General features: G+C 41.3%; 1 protein-coding gene across 5 annotated transcripts in view; it reads left to right on the forward strand.

Moving 5' to 3' along the window:
- abcb11a (ATP-binding cassette, sub-family B (MDR/TAP), member 11a) overlaps window positions 1–19,327 on the forward strand; it is a 92,928-nt gene that overhangs the window by 55,388 nt on the left and 18,213 nt on the right. For all 5 annotated transcript variants that reach the window (XM_067444523.1, XM_067444527.1, XM_067444522.1 and 2 more), the window contains 7 exons: window positions 11,221–11,299; window positions 12,259–12,322; window positions 12,460–12,472; window positions 15,727–15,781; window positions 15,869–16,110; window positions 18,530–18,614; window positions 19,067–19,200. In XM_067444523.1, coding sequence (XP_067300624.1) covers window positions 12,277–12,322; window positions 12,460–12,472; window positions 15,727–15,781; window positions 15,869–16,110; window positions 18,530–18,614; window positions 19,067–19,200 — 575 coding nt within the window. In that variant the 5' untranslated portion in view covers window positions 11,221–11,299; window positions 12,259–12,276. The remainder of the gene's footprint in view (window positions 1–11,220; window positions 11,300–12,258; window positions 12,323–12,459; window positions 12,473–15,726; window positions 15,782–15,868; window positions 16,111–18,529; window positions 18,615–19,066; window positions 19,201–19,327) is intronic.

Genomic DNA, 19,327 nt, shown 5'->3' on the forward strand with positions numbered 1-19,327 from the left:
GTTACATAGTAACGCGTTACTCTAATCTGACTACTTTTTTCCAGTAACGAGTAATCTAACGCGTTACTATTTCCAAACCAGTAATCAGATTAAAGTTACTTATCCAAGTCACTGTGAGTTACTATTTTAGTCATTTTCCTTAGTAAAAACCGACAGCTTATCAAAATTCTCAGCCCGAGTCCAGCTGGAGCCCGTGTTTTTTATTTATTTTATTTTTTTACATTGTTGCAGCCGTAAAATAATTCAGTTTTGTTTTTAATGTCAATGTAGTTATTTTTCGTTTCATTTCTTTATAAACCTAATTAAGAAAAATGTTCAGAGCAATTTTTTGTTTGTTAAATTAAATTTTATATAGGCAAGACAATTCAAGAGTTGGTTTGAGAGACTAGGCTATTAAACATGCGGTTAACTCACTGGGTCGTCACATAAAAAAATTAAAACTTTAATTTAACAAACAAAAAACTGCTCTAAACATTTTTTGAAATGATCTTAATAAAGAAACGAAACGAAATATAACTACTTTGACATCAAAAACAAAGTAGGCTAATTATTATACCACCACAAAGGCATTTTTGACGAGCTGAGGCAGGCTGATAGATTAGCCTACTGCTCGCAACGGCGCTCAAAAAAACCCGAAACGGGCTACACAATCAAAAAAAAGAAAGAAAAGAAAGTACATGCAGGTTGTCTTATAGCCTACCTTACACTTCAGCAAAATTAATATAAATCCGATCTTCAATTCCCGCAGTATATGCTCATTTAACGGAGTTCACATCAAAGCAAAAGATTCTAGCATTTTATTCTGCAGCCCATTTCAAATTCAAAGATCGCAATATGAGAGAGAGCGACCTAAGCACTGGTAAGATCATTAGTCTCATTAATTTATATTGAAGATGATTGTGTTTTGTGTGACTTATTTTAAAGTTTCATTTATGGCCATTTGCGTTGGCTTGCTTTACTCATTTGCAGCGATGTTGCAGTAGCACCGTTATCTATCTGACTACAACATAACAAGCTCTCACACATTTATTTTTTAATTATTTGCCAGGAGTAAAATTTACACATGTGGTTTAAACAACCAATACATTTACATTTGTCCGGTTTAGTTTGAAATGCTTTCATGCACCTTCTGAATTGGTTTGTTTGAGTGATCGGAATTAAATACGTCTGGAAAGACTCTCGGAAGGCATTAGGCCTACTCCTGGTCATTTCGCAATCAGATAGATAGGCCTACCTGGTCAGAGAAAACGAATGAAGGAACCAGTTGTAAAAAGGCCATAACTCTAGCAGCTGCACTGAAGAGACGGACTCTTTAACCCTGCGCGAGCCATATCTTGACAGTGGCGCAAGCTATCATGGTCTCATGTTGTTTCCAACAGCACATCTCATTGTTCATTTTAATTATTAAAATAAATATAAAACGAAGGAGAAGCCTAAAAAAATGGGCGTAAAAAACCGTCAGACCGTCAGGCTCGGGCATAAATGCAATAAAGTGTGTTGCCAAAAACAGTTGTCATTTCTATTTTGTCAGGGGTGTTGTCGGCAACTGCTGAATGTAACTTATAAAGTAACTTGTAATCTAACTTAGTTACTTTTAAAATCAAGTAATCTGTAAAGTAACTAAGTTACTTTTTAAAGGAGTAATCAGTAATCAGATTACTTTTTCAAAGTAACTGTGGCAACACTGCTCGTACGATCGTTTTTACGATCAACTTAGGCTTACAATGGTTTTAGGAAACGCAGCCCAAAATGCTGTATTTTAAAGCGATATTCACAGGTATTTTTATAACCAGAGTTTTTCCTCCTCCGTTTTAAAAAACAATTGTGTCCACATAAGCACAGTTTAAAAAAATATCTGTCCACATGAAAACCAAAACCACACTATGATTGGCTGCCTGATTTCCATATGGGTCCCGTCCACTGCACCGATGCACTGAGGGATGCCATGGGCTCAGTGAAACCCTTCTAAAAATTCCTTTAATTTGGACTCAGTGACAGGTAACTGTATACACAGGGGCAGGCTGTAATAGCTTTACACACTTACCTTCACACACTTATTTTGTATTATTGCATTATGGTGCCTCTGTTCTGCAATACAATGAGATAACTGCGTATGTATCTGTGATATGCGCTGTTAGCGGAGTTATTAAAAGCTATGCCCGCCATTGCATAGACTCGACTCATGTAAACAAAAGCGATAACGATGCACAATCTGACGTCAAACGAAGGACAATACTGCAACTGGAGTTTCTAAAAATCTTCACCCTTGCCGGAGTTTTTAAAAAAGTCCGGTTTTAGTAACCGGATACTGCGTTTGCGTGTGGACGAACAGCCAAAACGCATAGAAAAAGCTGTGGTTTTAAAAATTTCCGTGTTCATGTGGACAGCTTAGGCTCAATGGCTCTGGACGGACTGTGATGTAAATTAAACACAATTGGCTATTTTTAAAAAGGGGAGGAGCTGTTTGATATGTGCCACCCTGTCTTCCTGTTCCAGCGGAAATAAGTCAACACGAGGGCTGCGTCCGAAAACCTAGGCAGCTGACTTGTTGCCTCGCTGCCTTATCAGGCAATGGCTTGTAACGCAAAGTTTTGTGCATGAAGGCACCTCACGAAACGATTTCAGACAGACTTCTGAGGCAGTGTAGCAGTTTAATGATTGACAGCAAAATAGAGAGAGCTTTGGTGAGAACTAAACACATATTTAATTACTACATTAGTCATTTCTCGCTATAAATGACGTCAGAAGAGGAAAATATTGGTTAAAAACATACATTTACACACAAACTGAGAAACAAACGCAACTTTCGGACGCCATCTTATTTTCCAAGCTCAACTGTCACTGAATGGAAAGCACAGGATTATGGGATATCAAAGGCAGCGAAGGATACATGCATGCTGACTTCAAAAATCGATCAGATAAAGGTATCTCAGGAGACAGGAAGTGAAGCTAATATTAGATTCGGACATTGCTTGATGCCTTCCTGCCTTGAAATGTGTCCTCCGAAGGCAGCATTTTCCAGGTTTCGGATGCAGCCATTGAATAATGCTGTGGGCCTTTAAAAACACATGGACTAATGAGTTAATTAATAGAACACCAGGTGAATGTGAAAACATGATCAGACATACTGGGAAACTGAGGCAAACAGGCACAGGAAAAACAGAATAAAAAAAACAGCATACATGTTTCAACTGGAGTCAGATAGGGATAAATATGAGATTTTGTAATCAGTTATTGATCAATAATTTTATTTTGAGATGACGTCACCTAAAGGGTTGTATGACCTCTAGGCTATTAAACTATCAACTTTTATGATGCATTTATTATTTCATTCTGAATGCAATAGTAGATAGGGGGGAACATTATTCAAAATAACCACGACTGATTATTAATATGACACTGGAATCGAATGGTACAGGATTATGTTCAGTTCAGTTTAGATTTGATTGTTTTCTAGTTAGCCTCCTTAGTTACTGATTACACTCAGCTGTCGGTCATTATGTTTCTCTTGTTAACTCAGTGTACTGAGTACTCCCTGTTTTGTTCTGTTCCTTGTCAGTTATTGCCATTGCGTAATTGTGGTAAACGTGTTAATTCTCCACTGTAATTCTGTTCGTGGATTAAAGAGTATTTAAAGGGTTAGTTCACCCAAAAATGAAATTGATGTCAAAATGACTCACCCTAATGTCGTTCCTCACCAAGACCTCCATTCATCTTCAGAACACAGTTTAAGATATTTTATAATTTAGTCCCAGAGCATAATGCAGTCTATGCACACTTTACTGCAGATCGAGGAGTTAACCATCGGAATCTTCGCTATTTACGTGACGGGAGTCCGGTAACTTTTAACGATTCCTCTCTGCGAACGTCTTCTTCAAATAATACTCTCTCTCCAGTGACAATGGCTTTGATAAATGCGAGATCTCTGGCAAATAAGACATTTATCTTGAACGATTTTTTTCTTTCTCACGAAATAGATTTTTTATTTGTTACTGAGACGTGGCTTAATGCGGGTGAAATGACATCTCTTTCTGAACTTTCTCCTCCTGGCTGCAGTTTTTTTAGTACCCCTAGGTCTGTTGGCCGTGGCGGGGGTCTTGCAGTTGTTTTTAATGACAAGTTTAAGTGTAGACTTTCACCTTCAGCGTCTTTTAGCACTTTTGAATCTCAGTTAATTACGCTGAATTCTTTTAAATCTGTGCTATGTGTTTTGATTTATAGACCCCCTAATTCTCATGGAGATTTTATACAGGAGTTTTCAGAATTTTTGTCTGGTGTAGTATCTTCTTTTGACAATATTTTAATTTTGGGGGATTTTAATATACATGTGTGCTGCCCTTCGAAGCCCCTGGTTAAAGAATTTTTTAATTTATTAGAGTCGTTTGATTTTTTGCAATGTGTTACGGGTCCAACTCATGAACGCGGTCATACGCTTGACCTTGTATTGTCGTTGGGATTCGCTATTGATAGCGTGAAGATTGTTGATACTGTTTTTTCTGACCATAAATCTGTTATTTTAAATACTAACTTTCCTTGTGTTCCACTGGCTAATACTGTCTCAGCCTCAGTTTCGGCCCGCATACTCAATCCATGCACAGCTAATAGTTTTTCAGCTGTTTTTTATGGTTCTCCTTTATTTTCGTTGATAGAGTCATACTCTCCCTGTATGGGTTTAGAAGAGTTGGTCGCTCAGTATAACTCTTCTTGCTTGGAGATTTTAGATGCTGTGGCTCCTGTCAAAGTCAGGGGGAGAAAAGACAAATCGCAGCCCTGGTTGAACAGTACTACCCGTGCTCTTAGACAGGAGTGTAGGAAGGCTGAACGCAAATGGGTTAAAGATAAATTACAAGTCTCTTATGAGATTCTAAAAAACAGATTGAACGAGTATCAAAGATCTGTTAAATTGGCTAGATCAAATTATTTCTCTCTCATTATCTCCAGAAACTGTAATAATTCTAGAGTACTTTTTTCTACTGTAAATGCTGTTCTTCATCCTACTGTAACTCCTGCACTTATTCCTTCTGCTGTCATGTGTGAAGAGTTTTTGAAACATTTTATTGGTTAGGTTAATGGAATTAGATCTCAAATTTCACCTGTTGGCAATGATTGCTTTGTTTCTGTTGCCCCTCAGAAACAATTGTCCAGTTTCATGCCCGTTTCTATGCAGGAGCTTAAGGATATAATTGCTCATATGAAGCCCACTAGGTCGCCTGGTGATGTGCTCCCGTCTTCTCTGTTTAAGCAGGTACTTGATTCAATTGGCCCAAGTATTCTGTCTATTATGAATATTAGTCTGTCATCTGGTGTTGTTCCAGTTAGTTTCAAGCACGCGGTTATTCAACCCCTTTTAAAAAAACCCGCCTTAGACCCATTTGACATGAGTAGTTTTCGTCCGATCTCAAAATTGCCATTTATTTCTAAGATACTCGAAAAAATTGTGAATATACAGCTTAATGACTTTTTAATTAGGAATAATATTTCCGATAGATTCCAGTCAGGTTTTAGAGTTGGTCATAGTACAGAATCTGCTCTTTTGAGAGTGTCTAATGATATCCTTCGAGCTGTTGATTCTGGGAATCGTGTTGTCTTGCTGATGTTAGATCTTGCAGCTGCATTTGATACAGTCGATCATAACATTCTCATTGATCGTCTTAGGGATCAGATTGGTATTCAGGGCTTAGCCCTGAAATGGTTCTCTTCTTATTTGACAGAGAGGACCTTTTCAGTCTGCTTAGGTGATTTTTCTTCTTCCGTTGCCCCCCTTGTGTGTGGGGTTCCACAGGGCTCAATACTGGGACCGATTTTATTTTCCCTTTATATGCTCCCTCTGGGCTCTATCTTTGAGAAATTTGGGATTCAGTATCATCTTTATGCCGATGATTCTCAAATTTACTTACCATTGAAACAAGGGCATAAATGTGCCATTCAGTCTCTTCATGCATGTTTGGCAGAAGTTAAGTGCTGGCTTGCGAAAAATTTTCTCCAATTAAATGAGGATAAGACCGAGGTTATTTTATTTGGAAATAAGGGGTGTGTGGATGATGACTGCCTAGGGTTGCTTCCTGGGAAAAAACTGTCTAGTGTAAGGAACCTTGGTGTTATTTTTGACTCTGAGCTGAAATTTGAGCAGCAAATCAACGCTGTCGTTAAGAATAGCTTCTTCCATCTTAGATTAATATCAAAATTGAAATCTATCCTGACTTTTAATGATATGGAGAAGGTTGTTCATGCTTTTGTGTCATCGCGTTTGGATTATTGTAATGTGTTGTATCTGGGTGTGAGTCAGGCTTCCCTCTCCCGTTTGCAGCTTGTTCAGAACTCAGCTGCCAGACTTTTAACGGGCACTAAAAAGAGAGAACATATTACTCCAGTTTTAATTAAACTGCATTGGTTACCCATACGATATAGAATTCAATATAAAGCGCTGTTGTATGTCTTTAAGTCTCTGCATGGTCTAGCCCCTGAGTATGTTACTGATTTAATCAGCCGCTGTCACTCCAGCAGGTCTCTGCGCTCAAATGATCAGTTGCTTCTTGTGGTTCCACGAACACGTTTAAAATGTAAAGGTGACCGGGCCTTCTCTGTTGCAGCTCCTAGGCTTTGGAACAACCTTCCGCTGTCTGTAAAGACTTGTCCATCATTGGGGGTTTTTCAGAGTGCGCTAAAAACGTATTTGTTTTCCTTAGCTTTTGATAATGCTTTGTAAGTTGTGTATGTCATATGTTAGTATTGTTTTTGCACCTATTATTTTTAAATTTTCTTGTATACCTCATGTACAGCACTTTGGTTCCACTTGTGGTGTTTAAAGTGCTCTATAAATAAATGAAGTTGAAGTTGAAGTTGAAGTTACTGTCCATGTCCAGAAAGGGAATAAAAACATCATCAAAGTAGTCCATATGTGACATCAGTTAGTTCATTAGAATCTCTTTAAGCATCGAAAATACATTTTGGTCCAAAAATAACAAAAACTACGACTTTATTCAGCATTGTCTTCTCTTCCGTGTTCCTCAAATAAAGATTCAAACGACCATTGATCAGTGAATCGATCAATGATTTGGATCGCCAATGTCACATGATTTCAGCAGTTTGGCAGTTTGACATGGGATCCGAACTGCTGAAATCACGGGACATTGGCGATCCGAATCATTGATCGGTTCACTGATTCATGAACCATTTTATACTTTGATGATGTTATCAGTGGCACAGATTTCTCTTGTGTCTCGTGCACACTGGGCAGTCTTCACACAGATGAGTGCTTTAATCTATCACTTCATGCCGTTGCGGAGACTTTATATTTGTTCCGGTGAAATAACAAAACAAAATGCACAAAAGATTTTTCCCTGTTCTTGATATACAATTACCGATGACATTCGATTTTGCTGAGGAAAAAAAAGCAAATATAAGGACAGATTAGAACCCAGAATCAGACATGCTTAACAAAACTTGTACCACTAGGTTATTAGAGAATTTCACAAATTATGTATTTATTCACATGAAAAATCTTGGCACTAAGGATAAATTGGGTTGCAAGAATTAAACTACCACATTAAATATGAGTTCAATGTCAATGAATTAAACCCAATGCAATTTATACAATTGTTATTGTATATATACATCTGAGGTAGCATTGTATTAACAATGCTATATCACACCACCCCCCACACACACCTGTCCCACCCACTTTTTAAAACAGAGTTACCCCAGTGAATCCAGGCAAAGAGTTCTTCCCAGTAGTCATATCCATCCCTAGGCTGGAGCATATCGCCAGGTCCATCCCGGAGACAGTGCTATTCACAGTCCACAGCCCGATGGGGATGACTGGATCATTGATTTTACAGCTGAGCCAACTCCCACCCTCGAACTGTTTACTGTTTAAGCCAGCTATGATTTTGAACTGGCCTGTCCCATTGATCCCTCGCATCTCTGTCATCACCGGCACGACTCTGTAAAGCTGGCTAAATCCCAGGCTTCCAGGCCCATTTCTCCACTTTGACCTTTCGGTCCTTCAGTCCTCCGCTTTGGCTTGTTCCCTCTGGTGTTGCCCCATTCTGCCTGGTCCCCGCCTCCGCCATGTTCTGTCGTGTTAAACCCCAGTCCTCCAGAACCATTTCTCCATCTCAACCTGTCAGTCCTTCACCTTTAGTCCTCCCCCTTGGCTCTGCGCTCCCTCGGCTCTGCCATGGTCCACTATCACTCAGGCTCCACCGGGCTCTCTTGTCCCTCCAGCTACACCTTGGTCTCTTGTCATCCTGGTTTCACCGCAGACATCTGGACCTCCTCCCTTTCAGCTCACAGGGTTCCTCCCCTCTGGTTCCACCATGGTCCTCATTCCCTCTGGTGTATCCCCGTTCTGCCAGGCCCCTGCCTCTGCCATGGTCACCTCCTGGCCCATGATGGTAGAAGTGTTAATGAGGCCAGCAGGGGGTGCTCACCCTGTGGTCTGTGTGGGTCTTAACACCCCAGTATAGTGATAGGGACACTATACTGACAAAGAGCACCATCCTTCGGATGAGACATTAAACCAAGGTCTTGACTCTCTGTGGTCATTAAAAATCCCATGGTACTTCTTGTGAAAAGAGTAGGGGTGTAACCCCGGTGTCCTGGCCAAATTCCCTCATTTGGACCTTACCAATCATGGCCTCCTAATAATCCTCATACATTGAAACAGCTCTATCACCCTCTCTCCTCTCCACCTATCTCTGGTGTGTGGCGAGTAGTACATGGAATATATGAAAGCACTATATAAATGCCTCATTCATTCATTCATTCATTCATTCATTCATTCATTCATTCATTCATTCATTCATTCATTCATTCATTCATTCATTCATTCATGATGCTGCCTTGGGCAGTTTCGCTTTGGTCTCCTCGTCCTGCTACACCACCCAGGCTCCGTCCAGGAAGATAATCAGGGCTCTGCCTTGGCACCTCTCTCCACCAGTTCTGCCGTGGTAAACCCCAGCCCTCCAGGCCCAAATCTCCACCTCAACCTGTCAGTCCTTCAGTCCTCCGCCTTTAGTCCTCCACCTTAGCTCTGTGTTCCCTCAGCTCCGCCATGGCCCGCCATCGCTCAGGCTCCACTGGGTTCCCTCATCCTTCCCGCTAAACCATGGTCTCTCGTCATCCTGGTTTTGCCATGGACTTCCGAACCTCCGGCTGTGCCTCAGTCCTCCTCCCCTTTAGCTCCACTGGGTTCCTCCTTTCCTCCGGTTTCATCTTGGTCCTTGCTCTCTCTGGTGTTCCCCTTCGCTTGGGTCTCCAGGCTCCATCCAAGGAGATGGAGAATTCCCCTCTGGTTGGCTCCTCCTGTTTCATATCCTTTTCCATTCTCTCCTCGCCCTCCTTCCAAATCCCCTCTCCACCAATGGACTTGTGCATATGATGTGAGGAGAAGCCTTGTGGGAAAAGGGAGTACCCAATTAGTGTTAATTTCGTCAGACGAGATGAGACGATATGTTCATCAACAACCTTTTTTTCCATGACTAAGACAAGACGATGACGAGACTGCACCAATGTCCAAAAACGCTGACTAAGACTACATTAACATGCATTATTGTTGACGAAAAAAGATGAGACTAAAATGTTTTGCATAAAATAAAATCTAAGATAAAATCTCTCTTCATTTTTGTCTATAATCATCTCTACTTTTTCATCACACGATAGAATATTCAGCTGTTATGCCTTGAAAATATTCCAAATGAGTATGTGCTGCTGTTGCTCAAGTTCAGGTCTCGTCTCAATCTTCAGTCGCTGCCATCCTGTGGCTGCAACACGAAACTACATGGAGCATGGAAACAGTTGTTTCTGTCACACATTTTGCGTGAGGCACACGCTTTCAGGCTCTGTCTTACGCTCTCACTGTGCCCAAATAACTATGATGCCAAATTTGTAAAGTTTTAATACGAAATTTAAACAGTAAATAGTATTTTGGCGCACTTAATATGGCATATCAGTTAAAGCCAGAGCCATTGATAACAGAGTTATGACATGCATTCATCTCCCGGCGGAGCGCTCGCAGTCACGTGGCTCATGGAGCTCTCAAGCCAGTCCTATCAAGACATTAGACATATAGACAACCGCTTCACTATACAGGTAAACAGTACAGTAATGAACATTTTGAGGAGATATTTTGGTAGTAATAACTATTTGTGCAATAATTATGGTCCATTAATAAGCACTTAAAATATTTACTAAGCCTATTTATTATAGCAGCCTATTTATCATAAGCCTGTTTATTATTTATATAACTATTAGTATATTGATTAAGGTTAAATTAGAGAATTAGAGGGAAAAAATGCAAAGAGTAATTTTGCGGCTGGAAATATTATAATTTTCATTCGTTACCCCTTGGTTTACCAACTTGGTGCCTGTATGTTTTTTTTAAATAAATAAAAAAATAAAAAAATAAATAAATAAATATACATGTATCTAGACTAGATTTCCATATTTTTGCATTCTAATACTTCTATTTTATTATACTTATATATGCACACACAAGTGAATATTAATAATTGTGAGTAAATATAATTTAACCCAAGAAAAGGTTAAAATAGTTGCATTCAACAAAAATCATTAATCAAGTGTATTTTGTGTGGTAATTATGACATTTAACTAATATTTGAGATCAATACTGACTGAATACTGACTACTTTGAACTAAAACTTGACTAAGAAATATTGAGTTTTCTTTTGACTAAAACTAGATGAAAAGAATAAGACTTTTAGTCGACAAAAACTTGACTAAGATACCTGTCTTTTGATTAAAACTAAAATTACAAGATTTTTAGTCGACTAAAACTTGACTAAATAAAAAAGATATGTGAATGACTAAAACTAACAAGGACATTTAGCACAAGACTAAAACTAAGACTAAATTTTTAAAAAAAAAAGACAAAATTAACACTATAACCCAGTATTGCAAGTCCAACCTCATGTGCTTGTCTCAATAAACCAACAACCCAAGGGTCATTGAACCAAAATGTATTACTGTTGTCTATGAGATGGCGTTAATTATCAGCAGTAAATCTCAATGTGATTGATCAGACAGTTAATAAATGTGACCAATATCAGGAAAAAATTCACATTGTCAGCTTATTAGCACTTTTAACATTATCCCACCCCCACCCCCAACTCATCACCATTACTCAAATCTTTGGAGTAGACTGAACAGACTATACACACCTTGACCTTGTCGGACTGAGATCGTGTAATGTTTTATCAGTCTAATAGATAGTGTTGGAGGTGTGGACTGACTGCACTGATAGAAGAGAAACACCACTGAGAGCAGCTCAGCACAACAGGTATGAACCAGTCCCTCTCGCTCTCTCTTTTACAAAAAAATAATTAACAATTTCCACATTTAAAGGATTTGAATGAGCAGTGTAACTGCTGGACATTTTAAATGTTTTATTAAGTTGATTTGGAAATAGAAAACGACACAAATGAGATTTTTTAGTAATCTCAATAGTTTGCAGTGTGATTGACTTTTGCTTTAGGTGCTTGATTTTCAGATTTGTTTTCTCCCACAAAGATGCCATGAGTTTCAGGAGAGATATCGGCAATGTCTTATACTCAGTTTGAAATCACAAGATTTGAATCCGTTTGAATTTTTCTTATCAAATCCTTGTAAAACAAAACAATATTAGCAGCTATCACACTGCTTTGTAATCTAACCACTCTTAAGCATAAAAACGGGTGAAAAAGGTTCAGTTGTGTTCTATATACAACTCTAGTGTTCTTAACTTAATTTGAAAGAATCCTTTATGCCAAAAAGGTTCTATGTAAGGAGAAATATCTTAAATGATTTCATAATACTTTCATGTTTAATGGGTTGTTTATTTATTTTTTCTTGTTTGTTTCTTCAATTAAAATGGATTAAAACTAAATTAATTAAAACAATACATAAAATAACCCCGACAATGTTCGACAGAGCCATTTAAGGTTCTGCATAGAATCTACTCTACTAAGTCTGTATGTGAAAAGTTGGCTCATTTTTGTATTTTTATTTTTTAACTTATTTTTCCATGATGCTATAATTTTTTAAAATAAATTTTCCTGTAATAATTCATCAGACATAATCAGTTGAAAAGAAAAGTTCCAGATTCTTAATATTCAGTAACTAGCTCTGTTATATAATCAATATGAAGTGCCAGGTTAATGTTTTGTTTTGTCATAAGGAGAGATCATTTGATGCCGTTGAGAAGTTGAAAATAGCTTAACCGTTATTCCTCTGTAAAAAAAAAATATATATAAATTTCAGATGCAGTCAAACTGAAGAATGAAGAGTAAAAACTTATCTGAAGGTAACACAACATCAAACAAAGGTAAGTACTGTATCACGCTGCATGGCTAATTTTAATTGCACAACATCTACTTGTACATAATCAAGTAATAAACAAATTAATGTTTGATGGTTTGCTCAGTGCAACTAATTTTCTATCACATCTTTCTTACAAAACAGATGCTGACCTCAAGTGAGTATTTTGTTTATTTTGTTCATAAATTAATCTATATTATTTATGCATGATTGTCACGTTGCATGTTGATGAAGAGATCCAGAACTTCCAAACAGATGGGCTTTTATTATTTAAGAACAAATGAACAGAACACCAAACATCACCAAACACCACAAATCAGACTTAAGACTGGAACAAGGAGTGACTACACAAGAGGAACTCAAATAGGGAACCAAAACGAGTTAATAAACAAGACACAGCTGGAACAGAATTAACTAGTGAGAGTAACCAAGGAGTCTGATAAGTGCCGGGAAACATGTGACAAGTGCAAACACAACGGAAACAGACTATACATGTGACATAACTCCCCCCTCCCAGTAGGCGTGTCCTCGTGGCGTGAAAGGTACAACTGGGGAGGGGGGCTGGGCACCCTGAAGCCCTTGGGGTACCGGGACTTGACTGGGGGCCTCCAGGGTGGAGCCGTGGGCGGGTCGCGAGTCTCTGAGTGCCATGGCAAGTCAGGAGTCCCACCCACAGGTATATGCCCCCCCCCCCCAAAGAAATGTTCTTTGGGGCATCGGGGGACAGAGCGGAGTCCACGGAGGGACGGAGCGGAGTCCAGGGAGGGACCGAGTGGAAGGGGCCGAGCAGAGTCCACAGAGGGACGGAGCGGAGTCCAGGGAGGGACCGAGTGGAAGGGGCCGAGCGGAGTCCAAGGAGGGACGGAGCGGAGTCCAGGGAGGGACCGAGTGGAAGGGGCCGAGCGGAGTCCAGGGAGGGACCGAGTGGAGTCCAGGGAGAGGCCGAGCGGAGTCCAGGGAGAGGCCGAGTGGAGTCCAGGGAGGGGCCGAGTGGAGTCCAGGGAGGGGCCGAGCGGAAGGGGCCGAGCGCAGTCCAGGGAGGGACCGAGTGGAAGGGGCCGAGCGGAGTCCAGGGAGGGGCTGAGTGGAAGTGGCCGAGCGGAGTCCAGGAAGGGGCCGGGCGGAGTCCAGGGAGGGGCCGGGCGGAGGCCAGGGAGGGGCCGAGTGGAGTCCAGGGAGGGGCCGAGCGGAGTCCAGGGAGGGGCCGAGTGGAAGGGGCCGAGCGGAGTCCAGGGAGGGGCTGAGCGGAGTCCAGGGAGGGGCCGAGCGGAGTCCAGGGAGGGGCCGAGCGGAGTCCAGGGAGGGGCCGAACGGAAGGGGCCGAGCGGAGTCCAGGGAGGGGCCGAGCGGAAGGGGCCGAGCGGAGTCCAGAGAGGGGCCGGGCGGTGTCCAGGGAGGGGCCGAGTGGAAGGGGCCGAGCGGAGTCCAGGGAGGGGCCGAGGGGAAGGGGCCGAGCGGAGTCCAGGGAGGGGCCGAGCGGAAGGGGCCGAGCGGAGTCCAGAGAGGGGCCGGTCGGTGTCCATGGAGGGGCCGAGTGGAAGGGGCCGAGCGGAGTCCAGGGAGGGGCCGAGGGGAAGGGGCCGAGCGGAGTCCAGGGAGGGGCCGAGTGGAAGGGGCCGAGCGGAGTCCAGGGAGGGTCCGGACGGAGTCCAGGGAGGGGCCGAGCGGAGTCCAGGGAGGGGCCGAGCGGAGTCCATGGAGGGGCCGAGCGGAAGGGACCGAGCGGAGTCCAGGGAGGGACCGAGTGAAAGGGGCCGAGCGGAGTCCAGGGAGGGACCGAGTGGAAGGGGCCGAATGGAGTCCAGGGAGGGGCCGAGCGGAAGGGACCGAGCGGAGTCCAGGGAGGGACGTAGCGGAGTCCAGGGAGGGACCGAGTGGAAGGGGCCGAGCGGAGTCCAGGGAGGGGCCGAGCGGAGTCCAGGGAGGGACGGAGCAGAGTCCAGGGAGGGACCGAGTGGAAGGGGCCGAGCGGAGTCCAGGGAGGGACCGAGTGGAAGGGGCCGAGCGGAGTCCAGGGAGGGACCGAGTGGAAGGGGCCGAGCGGAGTCCAGGGAGGGGCCGAGTGGAAGGGGCCAAGCGGAGTCCAGGGAGGGACAGAGCGGAGTCCCCAAAGTCTATCAGCCAGCATGATTCTGGCGGAGAAGTGGCCCCCTTGGCCGATATCGAGGGCTTAGTCTTCACCCTCCTCCTCGGTCGTCTGGACTTGGAGGCAGGCATGTTGGCACAGGAAGGCCCACTGGAGGGATAGGAGGAGGAAGCTCGCTGAAGTTGGACTGACCAGGCCGCAAGTTTTTCTGAGGGGGCTGGACAAGGAAAACACTCATTCGTATGAACCTCTTGGATCTCGAACTCCGAACCATTTAGACTCAAAATCAAATTGATGGTTTCAACTAGGAATAGGAACAGGCAGGTTGAAGAAAACAAATAGCGTCTTCGTCCAGACCCATCAGAAAAAGGCGTTTAACGAAGCATCTGGCCAGTACGCCAGATAGGAAAGCTCAACAAACTCCTCCACATACCTCTCCAGTGGGCTACCGTTCTGCCGAAGCATACACAGGCGATCCTCCACTGAAGAGATGTTTGCTGGGGACACGGGAGAGACTGGGGTCAGAAAGATGCCCATCTTAAAATTAGAAGTGCTGGCAGTAGGGCTTCTAGTCTTCTGTCACGGTGTGTAGTGCAGCAGAGATTAAGAGATCCAGAACTTCCAAACAGATGGGCTTTTATTATTTAAGAATCAATGAACAGAACACCAAACACCACAAATCAGACTTAAGACTGGAACAAGGAGTGATTACACAAGAGGAACTTAAATAGGGAACCAAAAAACGAGTTAATAAACAAGACACAGCTGGAACAGAATTAACTAGTGAGGGTAACCAAGGAGACTGATACGTGACGGGAAACTAACAAAGGAACATGTGACAAGTGCAAACAACGGAAACAGACTATACATGTGACAATGAAATGCTAGGTTACCATTGATTTGAGAGAAACATTTCTTAGTATTTTATTGATTGGTTTAGTGCTTTAGGTATGTGTTGTTGTTGAATGTGTTAATATTCAGTGTTTTTCAATGAAAAGGGAGAGAAAAAAAACTAAAATATGTGTTAATATTCAGTGTTTTTCAATGAAAAGGGAGAGAAAAAAACTAAAATTAGAAAACTAAAAACTATCATCACACCGTTGACAGAATAACAGTGTGACTGAAAATTCAGTTTTGTGTGCATTATATCAATTATAATTTGTACTGATATTTGATTGGTTTTATTTACAAGTGATTGATTTCAGTTGATTCAATTTAATTATTTATTATGAAGTAACTGTGTGCATTTGTATAGTTAGACCAAATAATAAAGGTTGTGCATGAAAATCATTTTAAAAGTATTAAAAATATGTCTATGTTCGAAGGAATGGCAGTGGCAAAAAAAAGGAGAAAGCTCTGAGCGTTGGATTCTTTCAGCTGGTAAGGGTCCCTATATGATTTTGCTGTTCAGACTGATCTTATTCTAGATTTTTCTTTCTCATCATTACTGTTTGTGACTCTGCCCAGTTCCGCTTTGCCACATGGAAGGAAGGCCTGATGATGGTGGTGGGAAGCATTTGCTCTCTGGTCCACGGCGCCGCGTCCCCTCTCATGCTGCTGGTGTATGGCATGATGACCAACACCTTTGTGGAGTATGAGCTTGAGGTTCAGGAACTGACCGACCCAAACAAAGCCTGTATCAATAACACCATTACCTGGCTGAACGGGTCTGTGGTCGAGCGGCCGGACAACACCACCATGTACTGTGGGTGAGTGAGGATGTTTAGGACACCATTCAAGGAATATAAATGAGTCTACTTGAACCTGAGGAAAAGTGTATTGTTCTGCACTGTTGTTTTTTGTTGGTTTAACTTAAAAAAGTAAGTAACCTGGTTGCCTTAAAATTTTGAGTTTATTGAAATTAAAAATTTGAGTTGATACAATGAAGGAAATTTGTTTAATAAATAGAAACTCAAAATATTTTTGTATCTGAACCACATAAAAAATTTGATAAATCATGAAAATAGCACTATTCGGCATGTTTCACTGCGTCATCAGAAATAAAACACACACAATTACCCAATATGCTTACAAAATCTTTTAATAATATTTTAATAAAGGTTGTCGAATCTCAAAAAATGTTGATTGTATTAACTCAACATTTTAATTTTCAATGAACTAAATAATTTTTTACAGTGTGTGTAAGTGCAGAAGCCTATGATGTAGTCAACTTTAGACATTCTACTAACTATAAGTAACTCTGCAACTTTGCAATCTCATTAGAGTATTAGTAGGCTGTTAAAGGTAGGGTAGGTAATTTTCAGAGAGGCTATAGTGGGCTTGCTTTGAAAGCTTAAGATCCCACCATCCCTTCAGAGCATCTCCAAAGCCACGCCTCCACTAAAACACATGAACAGCAGCAGCCAACAAAAGAGTCAAGAGAGACAATGTTAAAAGCTTAGTTCTCCCAAAAATGAAAATTCTGTCATTAGTTACTTACCCTAATGACGTTCGACGCCCGTAAGACCTCCGATCATCTTCGACACAGTTAGTTAACACAGTTTAAGATATTTTTGTTGAAATCTGATGGCTCAGAAAGGCCTTCATTGACACCAAGGTCATTTCCTCTCTCAAGACCCATAAAGGCACTAAAGACGTCGTTACAAAGCCCATCTCACTACAGCGGCTCTACAATAATTTTATGAAGCGAAGAGAATAATTTTCGTGCACAAAAAAAAACATATAATGACTTGTGTAGTGATGGGCAGATTTCAAAACATTATATCAACGTTATGAATCAGTGTATCGATTCATGATTTGAAAAATAGTGGAGGAATATCATAAAGGAGTTTCTCAGAGAAAAATTGCAAAGAGTTTGAAGTTATCATCATCTACAGTGCATAATAGACCCTTTTACAGCCCACGTGATCAAAGAGTTGGGCGCGCATTTTGGCAACGGAAGTGGTGTTGTTCCCTAGTGGTTCTAACGTGTGAGCAACTCCGAAAGTTTATCAAAGCGGTTTCCCAGCATCAAAATGTCTGGCTGTTGCGTTTTCGGTTGCACTAATCGCTATTCCACCAATGGGCTTAAGTTTTATAGGATTCCGACAGGATCACGGCCGTTTCAGAAGAACCGGCGGTACCTGTGGCTGCAGGCGAATAATGCATTGATTGGAACGAGGACATAAAAATGCTCGCATAAAAAAATTACATTTGTAAAACATTTACTGCACTTGAAACTTAATGCTTTATAATAAACCTCCCATTGGCTGCCACTGGTGTGTATGTACCCCCATCCCCAGATTATCATATCAATAATCACAATTTCATTTGTAATGATTTTATTAATAGTTTAATTGCAAAATAACCATCTGAGAAATGTATGCAAGCAACATATTTGCTATTAAAGTACTATAGCATTACAAAATTAAACTTTAAACAGAAGTGTGTCGACACATACGAATCAATAACAACATAAAATGTAAGGATAAGGATAAATGTATGTCTGTGTGAAGAATAAGAATAAATGTAGAAAATTGTATTGGACATTCTGTACATGCCCACAGACAACGTATTCATAAGCATCCAGTGATTTATATGCTTGTCTCGGGTGTATACGCTCGGTTTCTCAGATAAATACGTATATATCCGACCACTAATTTATATCTGGCCATCTGCTAACGTCTTCTATCCACTCCACTAGTACACGGATCTGGTAGCCGAATACCATTTGATAAAGTCAACTTTTTAAAATAACTTTCTCGGTTTGTGTTGCTTAATCCGCTCACGTAGCTTGACATTCTGCTGATTCTCGCCACAGTTTGTTGCCAAAATGCGCGCGCATACGTTGCTACGTCATCATTGTATACAAACAGTAAAAGGGTCTATATCATCCAAAGATTCAGACAATTTGGAACAATCTCTGTGCTTAAGTGTCTAGGCCAGAAAACCATACTCCTGTGATCTTCGGGCCCTGCATCTTAGACGGCACTGCATCACTTACACATACAGAAATGTTGCTGTAATGGAAATCACAACATGGGCTCAGGAATACTTCCAGAAAACCGGTTAAAACTCTATAGGTCAAAAAAGAAGACTTTGTCAAATGGTGTAAAACTAAATAAAATGATACCTTTTTTACAGCAATACATTATATTGTAAATGTTCTTGTTCTGCCCTTCTCTACAGTGTGGACATTGAGGGTGAGATGACCAAGTTTGCATTTTACTATGTTGGAATTGGAGTGGGAGTCCTTATCCTGAGTTACTTTCAGGTACAAGAAAACCTTTTTACCATATACACTCACACACACAGAAAAAAAGGTACATTGATGTAACCGGGGCGGTACCCTAAACCGAAAAGGTACTAATATGTAACTTTAAGGAACTGATTTGCGCTCTTAAAGCACTGATATGTGCCTTTTAAGGTACTAATATGTACCATTTAGGCATAAGCAAGGTACAAAGATGGACCTTTTCACTTTTGCACCTTAGGGTACCGCCCCAGTGACAGCACTGTACCTTTTTTTCTGAAAGTATAGAAAAGAATGTGCTTCATAGGACTGATCCAATCTCATCAGTCTCGTATAAAAGATGCATTTAGGGTTCTAATACACTTCTATCTGTTGCAGGTCTGCAGGAGACAGAAATATTATTATGCCAGAACCTCAAGAAGAAATCTTGTTTGTGACTTCACCGTATTAATGAGTATTAACTCTGGTTTCAGATCTCACTCTGGGTGTCTGCTGCCGCCAGACAGATCCAACGCTGCCGAAAAATGTACTTCAGAAAGATAATGAGCATGGAGATCGGCTGGTTCGACTGCACCTCAGTCGGGGAGCTGAACACGAGAATATCTGAGTAATATTCAAGATTTTTGTGCCACCTTAATGTTCATGAATCTGAATCTTTAATTGAATCTATCATGGTGTTAAATATTAAACTTCGGTGCACTTACACCTCAAAACATGCATCTTGAAGAGAGAAG

The sequence above is a fragment of the Pseudorasbora parva genome, chromosome 5 (assembly GCF_024679245.1).
Source record: "Pseudorasbora parva isolate DD20220531a chromosome 5, ASM2467924v1, whole genome shotgun sequence".
Lineage (NCBI taxonomy): Eukaryota > Metazoa > Chordata > Actinopteri > Cypriniformes > Gobionidae > Pseudorasbora > Pseudorasbora parva.